This window comes from Carica papaya, chromosome 2 (assembly GCF_054855325.1).
Source record: "Carica papaya isolate Zhongbai chromosome 2, ASM5485532v1, whole genome shotgun sequence".
In the NCBI taxonomy this organism is placed as follows: Eukaryota; Viridiplantae; Streptophyta; class Magnoliopsida; order Brassicales; family Caricaceae; genus Carica; species Carica papaya.
In genome coordinates this window covers 34,032,556-34,045,752 of record NC_142310.1, presented here as the reverse complement: position 1 = coordinate 34,045,752, position 13,197 = coordinate 34,032,556, and the positions used below count along the sequence as shown (strand labels likewise).

The 13,197-nt window shown below is 35.6% G+C and overlaps 2 protein-coding genes and 1 pseudogene across 3 annotated transcripts; all 3 read right to left on the bottom strand.

Annotated features, from left to right (window-relative positions):
* Positions 1-47: 47 nt before the first annotated feature.
* Positions 48-3,546, bottom strand: LOC110812176 (subtilisin-like protease SBT4.9). The gene is given in 9 exon segments (XM_088212286.1): positions 48-698; positions 956-1,169; positions 1,313-1,424; positions 1,524-1,833; positions 1,835-1,943; positions 2,097-2,604; positions 2,818-3,064; positions 3,171-3,262; positions 3,434-3,546. Coding segments are annotated over 9 exon segments (2,247 nt in total). The 3' UTR covers positions 48-156.
* Positions 3,547-4,636: 1,090 nt separating this feature from the next.
* Positions 4,637-8,832, bottom strand: LOC110812099 (subtilisin-like protease SBT4.6; annotated as a pseudogene). Its single transcript, XR_015817319.1, has 8 exons — positions 7,837-8,832; positions 7,625-7,716; positions 7,396-7,487; positions 7,053-7,299; positions 6,228-6,965; positions 5,696-6,131; positions 5,374-5,587; positions 4,637-5,263 (listed from the first exon to the last, which is right to left on the bottom strand). The product of XR_015817319.1 is annotated as a subtilisin-like protease SBT4.6 (transcript).
* A 620-nt stretch (positions 8,833-9,452) lies between these two features.
* On the bottom strand, positions 9,453-12,057 carry LOC110812098 (subtilisin-like protease SBT4.13). Its single transcript, XM_022038775.2, has 7 exons — positions 11,793-12,057; positions 11,117-11,603; positions 10,914-11,011; positions 10,588-10,806; positions 10,403-10,514; positions 10,114-10,327; positions 9,453-10,009 (listed from the first exon to the last, which is right to left on the bottom strand). The coding sequence occupies exons 1-7, from the start codon at positions 12,038-12,040 to the stop codon at positions 9,453-9,455; spliced, it is 1,935 nt and encodes a 644-aa protein (XP_021894467.2). The 5' UTR covers positions 12,041-12,057.
* Between the last annotated feature and the right edge of the window lie 1,140 nt (positions 12,058-13,197).

The following is a 13,197-nucleotide window of genomic DNA, read 5'->3' as shown; positions in this document are numbered from 1 at the left end:
AGATTATAAATATACACATCACACAGACATTCACTTTGGTACTTAAATTTACATAAAAATTATAAATTTATTAATTTTGGGGTCAAACATGAGTTCTAAATCGTAAAACACATTATTCCATCATGTACGATCTGGATTATCAGCCAAATAAATCGATTATTCAAATTCGGGAGTATAAACAACAACGGGACTCCTCACATTATGAATGCCATCAGACCAGACCAAAGATGCAGAAGCTCGTTCTGAGAATTCCATTAATTTTCCCGCCACGGTAACTTGGTAAGACTTTTTCTCATTCCGAGACTTGAACGTGAGAATTTCAGGCATCACTTCAATTCTACTCTTCGGATCCGGGGTAACATTCAACCTGTAAGTGGAGTTTTCAGGGCCAACATTTGTGACAGTTCGATGAAAAGTAACATTAAATTCCTGTCTTTTGTGAACTCTGAGGGCCATTGAAGGATAATTAAGATCTCTGGCCAAGAACTTTTCTCCACCTTTAAGACAGGTGCTATTGTCTCCTGTTATTTGTCTAAGTTTACTTCCATTATAGCCCATGCCACATAGCAACTCTATGTAGTCCCCTTTATTAGCAACATCATATACTAGTCCAGGATCTATGGCTTTTACGGGATTGATATGCCCGGATCCATAAGAAAATTCTCCGTATGGATTCTTCGAAGAATTCATCGACCAAGCTAAAGAGAAAAAAGAAAAATTTATTTGCTTGGTTAGCAAGAAACATTGATATTTGACTATGAAATCAGACAAAAAATAATCTTTGTTTCTTAGAGTACTTCAAAAACATATACAAGTTTGAAAACGTTACAAATATAATCAGTTTATTTTCAACTGTCATAAAAGTAATGAGCAAAAATTTAAACAAAACCAATTTTTTTTCAACTCGTTTGCAATCAATGAGTATCTTATTAATTTTGGTCTGATAGAAGATCACCAGTGGTCATCAGAGCAGACATTATGGCTGAAGGAGACCAGTCAGGATGAAATGATTTGACATAAGCAGCGGCACCAGCAGCATGGGGGCAAGACATGGAGGTTCCAGTCAATATACTGTACTTTACATGCCGATGATCAGTGGGGTCTCTAGCGGGTGAACCAAGAGGAGAATATGCAGCCAAGATATCCACTCCAGGAGCTGTTAAATCTGGCTGCATTGTATCAATCAACAATTGTTTCAGAACCATTAGAATTTTATAAAAAATTATGTCACTTAATAGAATTCCATCAGCATGTACCTATTGTACAAAATAATTTTTCGACATTGAATATAAAAAGGGTGAGGAATATTTACCTTCAAAACATCATGTACAATCAAATTAGGGCCACGTGCGGAGAAGAAAGCCACAAGAGGGGCATCTGAACTTTCAATTGTCTCGCTTTTTAATATTTCCGCAACAGGTTTCCTGCAAGATATCATACAAGAATGAAGCAAAGGAAGTAAATGTATATATTTATGTATATTCAATGGGAGTGAAGATATGTACATAGTGATGTATCCTTACTCTGTTGTGCTCACATAGGTAATGACATTGTCGAAGTCATCCGGGCTTAAATCTGATGTTGGTAAAATAGGAATTTGAGCAGTATAATTATCATGGTCTCTTTTAGTTATTGATCCCACGGCTGATTTTGCTCTCTCAACCAAGAAGTTTCCATAGAACCAATCACATAACACAATTTTTCCCTTCACCAAATCACTATCTACGCAATCGATAGAGCAAGACCTGAATTTCATTGAGGGCAAAATGCCTTTATTAGTGCAATTGACCAAGAAGGTCTCGTTTAAAAGTAAATATAACTTTCTGCATAGCTAGAACCTACTCCGTAAGATCCTTTGTGCACTTGGATGATCTCGTTATGTTTTCTCCGAATATCAACGGATACTTCACTCCACCTAGACTAAAAGCATTAATTGAAACCCCCTGTTCGCATTGAGCCAGTCATTAGTATAGAAACCTCATCACTACACAAGTGAGCAATTATTCACATCAAGAGAAACCCATTATACGAAATAATTCTTTATATATAGATGGAAAAGATCTCTTGTTGAAGAAAAAAATTTTAGTGATACTTACTACTAATGTCTTGCCATTCCCAAGAACAACTTTGTCGATGAAAAACCGATCTGTGGTACTTGCTGCTACTGAAAGAATCCATGGAGATATAGCCGACACTGATCCATTAATGTAAGTAGAGATTGTATTTCCTGCTGCTTGCACGGTGAGAATTCCTTTCTGCATTGCATGGAAAGCACCAATTGAAACAGGTTCATACTCGAACGGGGCTGGATTTTGTAGTCCTAATGAAACTGATAAAATATCAACTCCATCAGCAATAGCATCATCAAAAGCTGCCAATACATTCTCTGAAGGACAATCGTGTTCATCACAAATATTATAGGCAGCAATTCTCGCAGAGGGAACGCCTCCTCTTGCAGTTCCTTGAGCCAGACCATAGAAACTTGCACCCTTTACTTTGTTTCCTGCAGCTGTAGAAGCAGTATGGGTTCCATGACCATCGAAATCTCTTGTAGAATCAATCTCTGCACCCGATGAATTATAGTATCGTGCTCCAATCAGCTTGCTGTATATACACATCAGTATGCAACACATAATGTTAGAAAGCTTTCAAGATTATGTGTATAGCATTTAGGCTGAGTTTTCTCAAAACTTTAGTTGTATGGAAAATGAACAAAAATTTTTGTATTTAGTTATGCATTAAACATTTAAGTCATGATTATATAGTAATAAAATGCACATTAATAAAAAATGACTTTATAGTGTTTGGGAAGATTACTTGTTGCAAGTGAAATTTTTGCCGCCAACACAAGCACCCTTCCACTTCTTCGGAGGAGGACCAAGACCTGGATCATTAAAGCTTTCCGATTCGGGCCAGACTCCGGTGTCAATAACACCAATTATAATATCACTCTCAGCACTGGCTTCATGTTTTACGCTCTCGTTGAACCCCATGAAATCCCAAGATCTTGTTGTTTGGAGCTTATACATTCTACTGGGGAAAACTGAGACAACTCCTTCCCTTGCTGCATATTTAAAAGTTTAAAATTACATACACAAATATTTTGATCTTCCATTTAAACATATATTGAATTGATTAAATGGGACAGGTAAGCATGTTGCATCACTTACAAGCTAGCTTCTCTCTCTCGTCATCAGTGATTCTTGCTGCAAATCCATTGAAACTCCTTTTGTAAGATCTAATTAACAAATTTTCTGCAGAACTGGTATAGAAGAATAATAAAAATGTTAGGATATACATAATCCATTGTTCGATTTTCTGTTAGAGATAGAGATCTATAGTCCGAATTCCAGCTATATTTCGTCCATCTACATTGAATTTACTAGAGGATGAGGAGAATGAAAGAAAATAATGACTGGTCTGTAAATGTCACCTGCTCTCATCAACAACATCTTGTAGCATAGTAAGATGATGAGATGATGGTGAATACTCGCGGTCAGGAAGTGATCCCATGTACACAATATGGACCTGCATCATCATCAGCATCAATAGTAGTTTAAATAATATACATACAATATGTACATAAAACAAATGAATTATCAACATAAGTATGAAGAGGACAGATTTTTCTTACTTTTCTATCTCCGTTGTAACCATCACAGAGAAGGCTCAGGCTAAGCATGAGAACAGAGAGAAGGTAACGGAGTAAAAACCCATTCTTAGCCATTGTTGGTGAGTATGCAAGATGAGAAGATGTTAGCAGTACTTATTCCAGGAATTTGTATTTTATTGAATTATTTCCATTTATATCTAATGCATCCCAGGAAATTAATTCACAGAATTTATAGATTTATTCCAAATTAAGGATAATAGCCTTACCATAAATAAGATTTTGCAGGTAAATCCAAAGATTCTGAATTTGGCTTCTCTTTACATAAAAAAGAATGAAGTTTTTATGATATGTTTTCTTTTAGGAAAAAAGAAAGTGCAGCTTCTTTTGCTAACACAAAGGTTTTCTCAGCTCTGATCAACATAAGGTAGAGAAATTATGTGTCCACTATTTTAACTTCTAAACTTGTGTAAATTTATGCTGCCAAGTGAGGCAGTTTTAAAATGAAAAGTTCCCAAGGAAGCAATACCTCATTTGGCCTTGTCCGGACTCTCTATTGATACATTTAGGAAGGAGAAAGAATAGATAAAAACTTAATTTTTTTCTTGTTATGTTGTGTTCAAAATACAAAATGGTTTATAAAGAAAAGGAGATATATGCATATGATAAACCATTCATAAATATACTTACATGCACCTTAAAATTCATGTACCTATTTAAGTATATATGCATAAATGCACTTACATGCACCTTCAGATTCATGTACCTATTTAAATATATATGTATAAATGTACTTAGATGCACCTTAAAATTAATGTAACTATTTAAACATATATGTACCTTAACATAAATGTGTAATAAGAAAAGTGTTAATACATTAACAACTTCAATCCCATGTTGGAAAATATGTAATTGTCGAGTTCCTTACTCTATGAGTGCCATCAGACCAGATAGAAGCTGCTGATATTTTTTCTGTAATTTTCAATATATATATATATATATATATTTAGGCAGAATAGAGAAAAGGTATCTCATTTTTTCTTCACAATATTATAACAATAAATAAAGTTTTAAGTTCAAAAACACATTATTGTAACAGATTGCAGCTTCCTACAGCGAAAAAAGTTTACTGATAAAGCACAATTGGTTCTAATTTGTATACACAACGATAGGACTCCTCCCACTATGAGTGCCATCAGACCAGACCAAAGATGCAGACACTCTTTCTGAATGTTGTGATAGTTTTCCCTCGACAGTGACATTGAAAGACTGTTTCTCGTTTGAAGACTTAAATGAGAGTCTCAGGCATCACTTTGATGCTAATTTCTGGATTCTGGGTGATGTTTGCCTTGTAAGTGGAGTTTGCAGGGCCAACATTAGTAACAGTTCGATGAAACGTAATCGTGAAGTTCTTGTTTAGCTCGACCTTAACAGCCATTGAAGGATAATTAAGATCCCTAACTAATGATTTATCTCCTGATATCTGTTTAAGTTTACTCCCATTATAGCCCATGCCACAAAGCAATTTTATGTAGTCCCCTTTCATAGCATCATATACAAGTCCCGGGTCAACGGATTGTGCTGGACTGATATGCCCGGATCCAAAAGAAAATTCGGCATCTGAAAAATCTTTTGAAGAATTCATAGACCAAGCTACAAGGAAAACAAAGATTATCATTAAGAAAGTAAGAAACAAAAACCTATACAAACCATGAAATTTTAAAATAAAATTTATGTAATGGTGGGATTTGAAGTTGATTTACCAGTAGTCATAAGAGCCGATTTAATGGTTGACGGAGACCAATCAGGGTGAAATGTTTTCACATAAGCAGCAGCCCCAGAAACATGGGGGCAAGACATGGAGGTTCCAGAGAATATCATGTATTTGACACGCCGCTTGTCAGCAAAGGTCCTTGATAGTGAAGCGTTAAGAGAAAATGCTGCCAAGATACTCAACCCTGGAGCAGTTACATCTGGCTGCATTGCAATATTTCAGATTTTAGTCGCAAAAACAAGCAGCCTAACTATAAATTCCAATTTAGAGACTATGAGACATAACTGGTTTAGGCTATGCACAAGATGTACCTTTATAGTGTCTGAAGTAATAGCATTAGGCCCACGCGAAGAAAACGAAGCTAAAACAGGTGCCCTCAAATCTTTAATGCCCTCCGTTTTAAGTATTTCTGCCACATGATTCCTGTATAACGACACCAAAAAATGATTAATGTAAAGAGAAAAACACAAAAGCTGGGAAACAAATATTAATATATAAACAATGGATTTAGTCATTTTGTACGCTGTTGTTGTCATATAGTCCTTGACTGAATCATAGTCACTGTTTCTTAAAACTGTTGTGGGGATAGGGTAAGCCATGAAGTAATAGGATCTTTGATTGTTGAATATTGATCCCGCAACGCCAGCATATGTAGCTGCAGCACTTCCCATGGGTGCATTCCCTTCACCACATACTAGAATTTTTCCCTTTGCTTTGTCACTGTGTTTACATGCTGGGTCACATTGCCTGAGATTAATCAAATAATCAAAATGCCTTATTAAATAATGTAACTTCACGAAAAAATCTATGAAGTTGGATTTTTTTTTTCTGCACAAGACCTACTTGCCAAGAATCCCAGAGCAGACACTTGTAACATTTTCTCCAAATATCAAAGGATACTTTTCCCCGTGGAGAGAAAATGAATTAAGAGAATCGCCTTGTTTTTGTAGACGTAATCCCATTAGCACAAGAAATTTCTCAAAAGTTGATTACCTTAAATATGTAATGAGGGTAAGATATTTTATGACATCTACTACTAATGTCTTGCCATTCCCAAAAACAACCTTGTCAATGAACTTACGATCAATGCTGCTTGCTGCTACCAAAAAAAGCCATGCTGCTACACTTGCCGCGTTTTCGGTAAAAGGACCAGAATTTCCTGCTGCATTAACCGTGAGAATTCCATTATCCATTGCATGGACAGCACCAATAGCAATAGCATCTTCCTCAAACTTAACCCCAAATCTTTTTTCCAATGAAACCAATATGATGTCCACTCCATCCGTGATAGCATCATCGAAGGCAGCCAAGATTTGATCTGAATTACATGAATCTTCACAAACTTTATATGCAGCAATTCTTGCAGAGCGTAACACCTACTAGAATTTTTCTTGTAGCAACTTTATATGCAGCAATTCATCTTCCTCACCTCTTGCAGTCCCCTGCGCCAACCCATAAAAACTTGCGTCCTTCACCTTATTTCCTGCCGCTATGGAAGCAGTATGAGATCCTTGTCCAACATTATCCCTAGCAGATGTAATTGTTATTTCCGAGGAACAGTACCGGGCTCCGATAAGCTTGCTGCAAGAAAAGTTATATAAAAGCGAAGTTAAAAAGCTAATAGATATATAAGGAAGCAACAGGTTGGGAATATAGGAGTGAAATTACTTATTGCAAGTGAAATTTTCACCCCGTTTACAAGCACCCTTCCACTTCTCAAGAACAGAACCGAAACCTTTATCGCTAAAGCTTTCTGATTCAGGCCCGATCCCCGTGTCAAGTAAACCAACTATGATATCACTCTCAGCACTGGTATTATGATTCGTGGACTCGTTGAGTCCTATGAAGTCCCAAGACCTTGTTGTTAGGAGATCATAAGTTGTACTTGGAAAAACTGAGACCACTTCTTTCATGGCTGCACACATCAAAGTTTAGACATACATTTTCTAACCCATGATTCAATCATGTTTTGAACTTAAAGTAGAAAAGAAAAGCATTTTGCAGTTCTCACCAGCTAGCTTTTGTTTCTCAGACTCAGTGATGTTGGCTACAAATCCATTGAAACTCCTTTTGTAACTTCTGATCAATAAACTTTCTTCAAAGCTGGAAAAATAACGAGGTAGAGATTGCAGCAATGAAATAATTGATTATGACCACTCATCTTAAAAAAATTAAGCTAGCAGGAAAGATAAGCTTAAGCCGTTAAGTTAATATGTATACTAAAATTTCAAAATTTTTACCTGCCCTCAACAACATCTTGGAGCATAGTAAGATGGTGAGATGATGGCAAGTATTCGCAGTTAGGAAGCGATCCCATGTATACAATATGTACCTGCATCATCATCATCATCGCAGACAATAATCAAACCAATCAACATTCCTGTAGTGGAGTTACATTTTTCGTTCTCTAAAATCTTAGCGAACAAATACTTATGAAATAAAGAATATTTACCTTTCTTTTCTCGTCACTGCTGCTACAAAATTTGGTCATGCTGAGTATGAGAACGGAGAGAAAGTAATAAAACAGTACAAGCTCATGTTTAGCGTTTGTTGTTGTAGTACTAGGACGCAATGAATGAGAGATTAATGAAAATATGTACTATGATATACATCGATTTGAATCTAGAAAATCCTAGGAAATTAATTTTTCATATCTCACAACCAGAGAAAGGTGAGATAGCAATCCATAATAGTCTAACAAAATAGGAAAATCATTCACATGTTTGCAAGTATGGAAATCCAGCAAAACTAATTCTAAATTTGTGTACTGAAGACAATGTATTAGGATTGACATTATCCTGAATTGTAGCTTCTTGACACATGTACAAAAGAATGCCATATATATGTTGAAGAAAACAAATATCATATCACCGGATAAGAACACGGTTCGTTATCATCAATAACTTTTCATTGATTTTCAATTTCATCATTATTTTCTTTTTATTAGTAACCAGCTTATATAACCCTAATTAAGACAGAACACTAAAAGCAGGAGAAAATATAGAACCCGGAAAACAAACCTTGTTTGCAAAAAAAGAAGACAAATTTTAATTGTAAGAGTCAAAATATTGGGCTTCAGTCTTGAAGTTAGTTGACCTATCAATCAATGGAATGATTTCAATCAGGTCAGACAGAAATAGAGATAGCCGCTATTTTCTGGAGCTAAGGGAGAGGCATGAAGATGATTGGAGAAGGATAGTCATTCCTGAAGGTTTCAAATCATTCCCAATAACAGTGATGTTGAAAGAAATTTTCTCATTCAAAGACTTAGAAGAGAAAGCTTGAGTCACCACTGTGATATTGACATGTTGGTTTGAGAAGATGGTAGCTCTGTAAACAGAGTTTTCACAGCCAACGTTTGTAACAGTTGGATGAAAAGTGATTGTAAATGGCTTTTCTGGTTTTTCAATAGTGGAAGCCATTGAAGGACAGTTTAGAATCCTTAACAAATGGCTCCTTCTCAGGTTGTGTATATTTTTATGAGATCCCCGCTCTATATATATATATTTTTTAATTTTTTATTGTTATATATATAAATATATTTATATAAATAAATAAATAAAAAATATCATATTAAAAATATAATTATATTTATATTAATATAATATAATTAGTATATGTTATTATACATATTAATAAATATATTTTAAACATTTTTAGTATACATATAATTATTATATTTATATTAATATAATAAAATGAGTTAGTCAGATTCAGTTAAATAATAAATAAATTCGATACAATTGGAAGAAATAAAAAAATTCAAATCCGCTGGGACAGATTCGGGTTTAGCTTCCATTTCCTCACCGATTCAGAATGAATCACTGTCAACCCAACTGGAGGTGTTCTTGGAAGAAAGATACCAGAGGAGCAGACCGTTAAGAAAACAGTTGTTGGAGGATCAAGATTGCATGAAACAAACAGAGAATTGAACAAGAATTTAAAGTGCAGGACCACTATATATATATATTTGAATTGTACTGTAACAAGTTACAACTAGACGAAGCAGTGAGATTGCTCATAGAAAAATATATTTTGAAATCATAGTAAATGTGTACTTTAATTTTGTTAAATGCCATTAACATTATTACAGGTATAACAGGCGGACATGACAATGGGACTCCTCACTTGATGAGTGGAATCGGACCAGACCAAAGATCCAGATACTACTGGAGAATCCAATTTATTTCCAACGACTGTGACGTCGAATGACATTTTCTCATTCAAAGACTTGAAAGAGAGAACGTTAGGCTCGACTGTGATTTTAATATTTGCATTCGAGGAGATTGTTGCTTTGTAAACGGAATTTGCAAGGCCAACATTCGTGACAGTTCGGTGAAAAACAACCGTGAATGGTTTTCCTGGTTCAGTAATGTTGGTAGCCATTGAAGGGTAATTAAGATTCCTCACTAGTGAGGTATCAGCCCCGACAGGACAGGTGCTATCATCTCCTGATATTTTCTTGATCTCACTCGAATTATAGCCCAACCCACAAAGCACTTTTATGTAATCCTCTTTACTAGCTTCGTATACAAGCCCGGGATTAGCAGATTGTAAAGGATTGATATGTCCAGATCCATAAGCAAATTCGGCATCGGAAGTACTTGAAGGTTTCATTGGCAAGGCTACATGAAAATAAAAACTGTTACTTTGCAAGCAAGAAATATCAAATAATGAAAACGAAAATAAAAAATAAAAAATGATGTTAAGGGTGGGAAAGTTTTGTAACCTGTTGTCATAAGAGCAGAGTGGATGGCTGAAGGAGACCAATCAGGGTGCAATGCTTTGACATAAGCAGCAACTGCAGCGACATGGGGGCAAGCCATGGAGGTTCCCGACATCACGTTGTAGTCTACTCGCCGAGAATCTGATTTATCTTTTGTGAGGGGTGCTAGGGGAGAAAATGCAGCCAAGATGTCCACTCCTGGAGCTGATAAATCCGGCTACATTGCATCAAAGCTTTACATCAGCAAATGCTAGTGGTAAAACTTCAATTTTTGGGTCTGTTAATTAGGTACCTTTAAAATATCTGGTGCAATGGAATTTGGCCCACGCGAAGAAAAGTAAGCTACAATACGAGCATTTGAATCTTCGATGGTCTCACTTTTCAGTATTTCTGCTACAGGCTTGCTGTAAAATTTAGTGTAAGAATGACTTACTGAAAGAAACACTAGAACACAGAAAACAAGTATTGATATCCTACTCTGTTGTTTTAATGTATTCCTTGACTGTGTCATAGTCAACATCTACTAAAGCTGATACAGGTACTGGGAAAAGATTGGAACTAGCTTCAGAACTTTTCGCTTTAAGTAGTGATCCCAGACCTCCAGCTTCTTGAACAACAGAATATCCACCAATCTCATCACATAGCACAATTTTTCCCTTCACTAAGCCACTGTCTAAACATCCTACCAAGCATCGCCTGAAATTCACCAAGAATCAGAATCTATTTTACTTAAATGGTTTAACTAATTAATTATATTAAGAATTTAAAGTTTCAAGCTGAAATGATTTCTGAATAGCACCTACTCTGCAAGATCATCAGTGCAGCCTGAAGCAATAACACCTTTTCCATAGGCCAAGGGATATTTAACTCCATTTAAACTGAAAGTATTAACTGCCTTGCCCTGTTTGTGTTGAGTAAATTAATAAAACAAGTTGAGCATATTAAAAAATTTATAGTGTACAGCAAATCACATAGGTTAACAAGGAAGAGATCTCATGATACATACTACTAAAGTCTTGCCATTTCCGAGAACAACTTTATTGACGAAGGAACGATCAATGGTGCTTGCTGCAACAGAAAGAATCCATGGCGCTACACTTGCCACTAAAGTACTTGAAGGACCAGAATTTCCTGCAGACTGCACTGTAATAATTCCTTTCGCCATTGCATGAAAAGCGCCAATTGCGATAGGATCATTCACAAAATCTAGCCCAATTGCTGGAGCTATTGAAATTGTTATGACATCAACTCCATCAGCAATAGCATCATCGAAAGCAGCCAAAAGAGCTTCGGTGCCACACCCATTTTCTACACAAACTTTATAGGCAGCAATTCTTGCGAAAGGAACCCCTCCTATCGCAACTCCTTTTGCCATTCCAAAAAAACTTACATCACTTACTTCGTTTCCTGCTGCTGTAGAAGCAGTATGGGATCCATGACCATCAGTATCCCTTGCGGAGTCTGTAGTATAAAATCGCGCTCCAATAATCTTGCTGTAAATATGAATTAGAATTATAGATTGTTGACAGTTTGTTGCCAGAATAATTTCAAAATTTCCTACTTACTAATAATCAACTAAAACCCAGTAAATACTTAAAAGAACTAAATTTGAAATAGCTTATAGACCTGATTGCAAGTCTGTAATATACATATTTTCAGAAAGCGTAGGAGTGAAAAATTACTTGTTGCAAGTGAAATTTTTGCCACCATTACATGCACCCTTCCACTTCTTTGGTGCAGGACCAAAACCTTTATCATTAAAGCTTTTTGATTCAGGCCAGATTCCACTGTCAATAACACCAACTACAATATTGCCCTCAACTCTTGGATCATGAAGCTTGCGGGTATCGTTAAACCCCAAGAAGCCCCAGGATCTCGTTGTCTGGAGATGAAAAATTGTACTTGGAAAAACTGAAACAACTCCTTCCATTGCTGCAGGTAAAAAAATTAATATAGTCTCATGATCTCGATTCAATCATGTGTCAAATTGTTTTGAAAGGAAAAGTACTCACCTTCAAGCTTCTGTTTCTCAGAATCAGTGATATTGGCTGCAAATCCATTGAAACTTCTTCCGTAACTTCTGACCAATAAATTTTCTTCGAAGCTGGGAAAAAACAGAGATGGATATTAGTAATAAGGTAAATTTTCTTGAAGAAAGTAAATGAAATAAGACAAACTGAGATCCATTGCTTTCACCTAGCCCCTATGACATCTTGAAGCATGGTAAAATGATGTGACGATGGTGAATACACGCGGTTAGGAAGTGATCCCATGTACACAATATGCACCTGAATCATCATCATCAGCATTATTAGTCCAAGATAAATGAGTTGATGTCAAAAAAGATCAGAAGACACTTACCTTTCTATCATTCGTGGCAGCCCAAGATAAGTTGATGCTGAGGATGACAGTAGATAGAAGGTAATAAAACAGGACAAAACCCTGCTTAGCCATTGTTGATTTTTCTGCAACAATAAGGTGACATGACTAGCTTTTTTATACCTTCAATCTGTTTTAGAGCTGTATTAGATTTTTTCATCCTATATTTCCATTTACCCGTTAAAGAATCTGAAAAAATTAATGTTTATTATTTCTCTATTGGTCCATGAATTTAAAAACTTCACATAATATTTAGATTGTATCTTAATTTTCTTTCCTGATAAGGTACTTAATACAAGGAACCTCATTTATGTCTGTTTAAATCCCATTGACCAATTTAGGAACTTGGCTTAAGTATACAGTGTATTAGAAGGAAGTACTGCTTGCATATTCAGCAAAATCAAGTAAGCTTTAATAATCATTATACAGTAAGTAATAAGGTTTAAAAAACTTTACATGTTTCAATGATATTCAGATATTATCTTAATTTTTCTTCCCCGATAGGGTACTTAATACAAGGGAAACTTATTTATGTCTGTTTAAATCCCATTGACAAAATTATGAACTTGGCTTATTAACTTCAAAAGTATACAGTGTATTTAGAAGGCAGTATTGCTTGCATATCGAGCAAAATCAAATAAGGTTTAATGATCATTATACAGTGCATAAAAGGAGAATTCAGAGCGATTTGTAAAACTCTCTTCTATT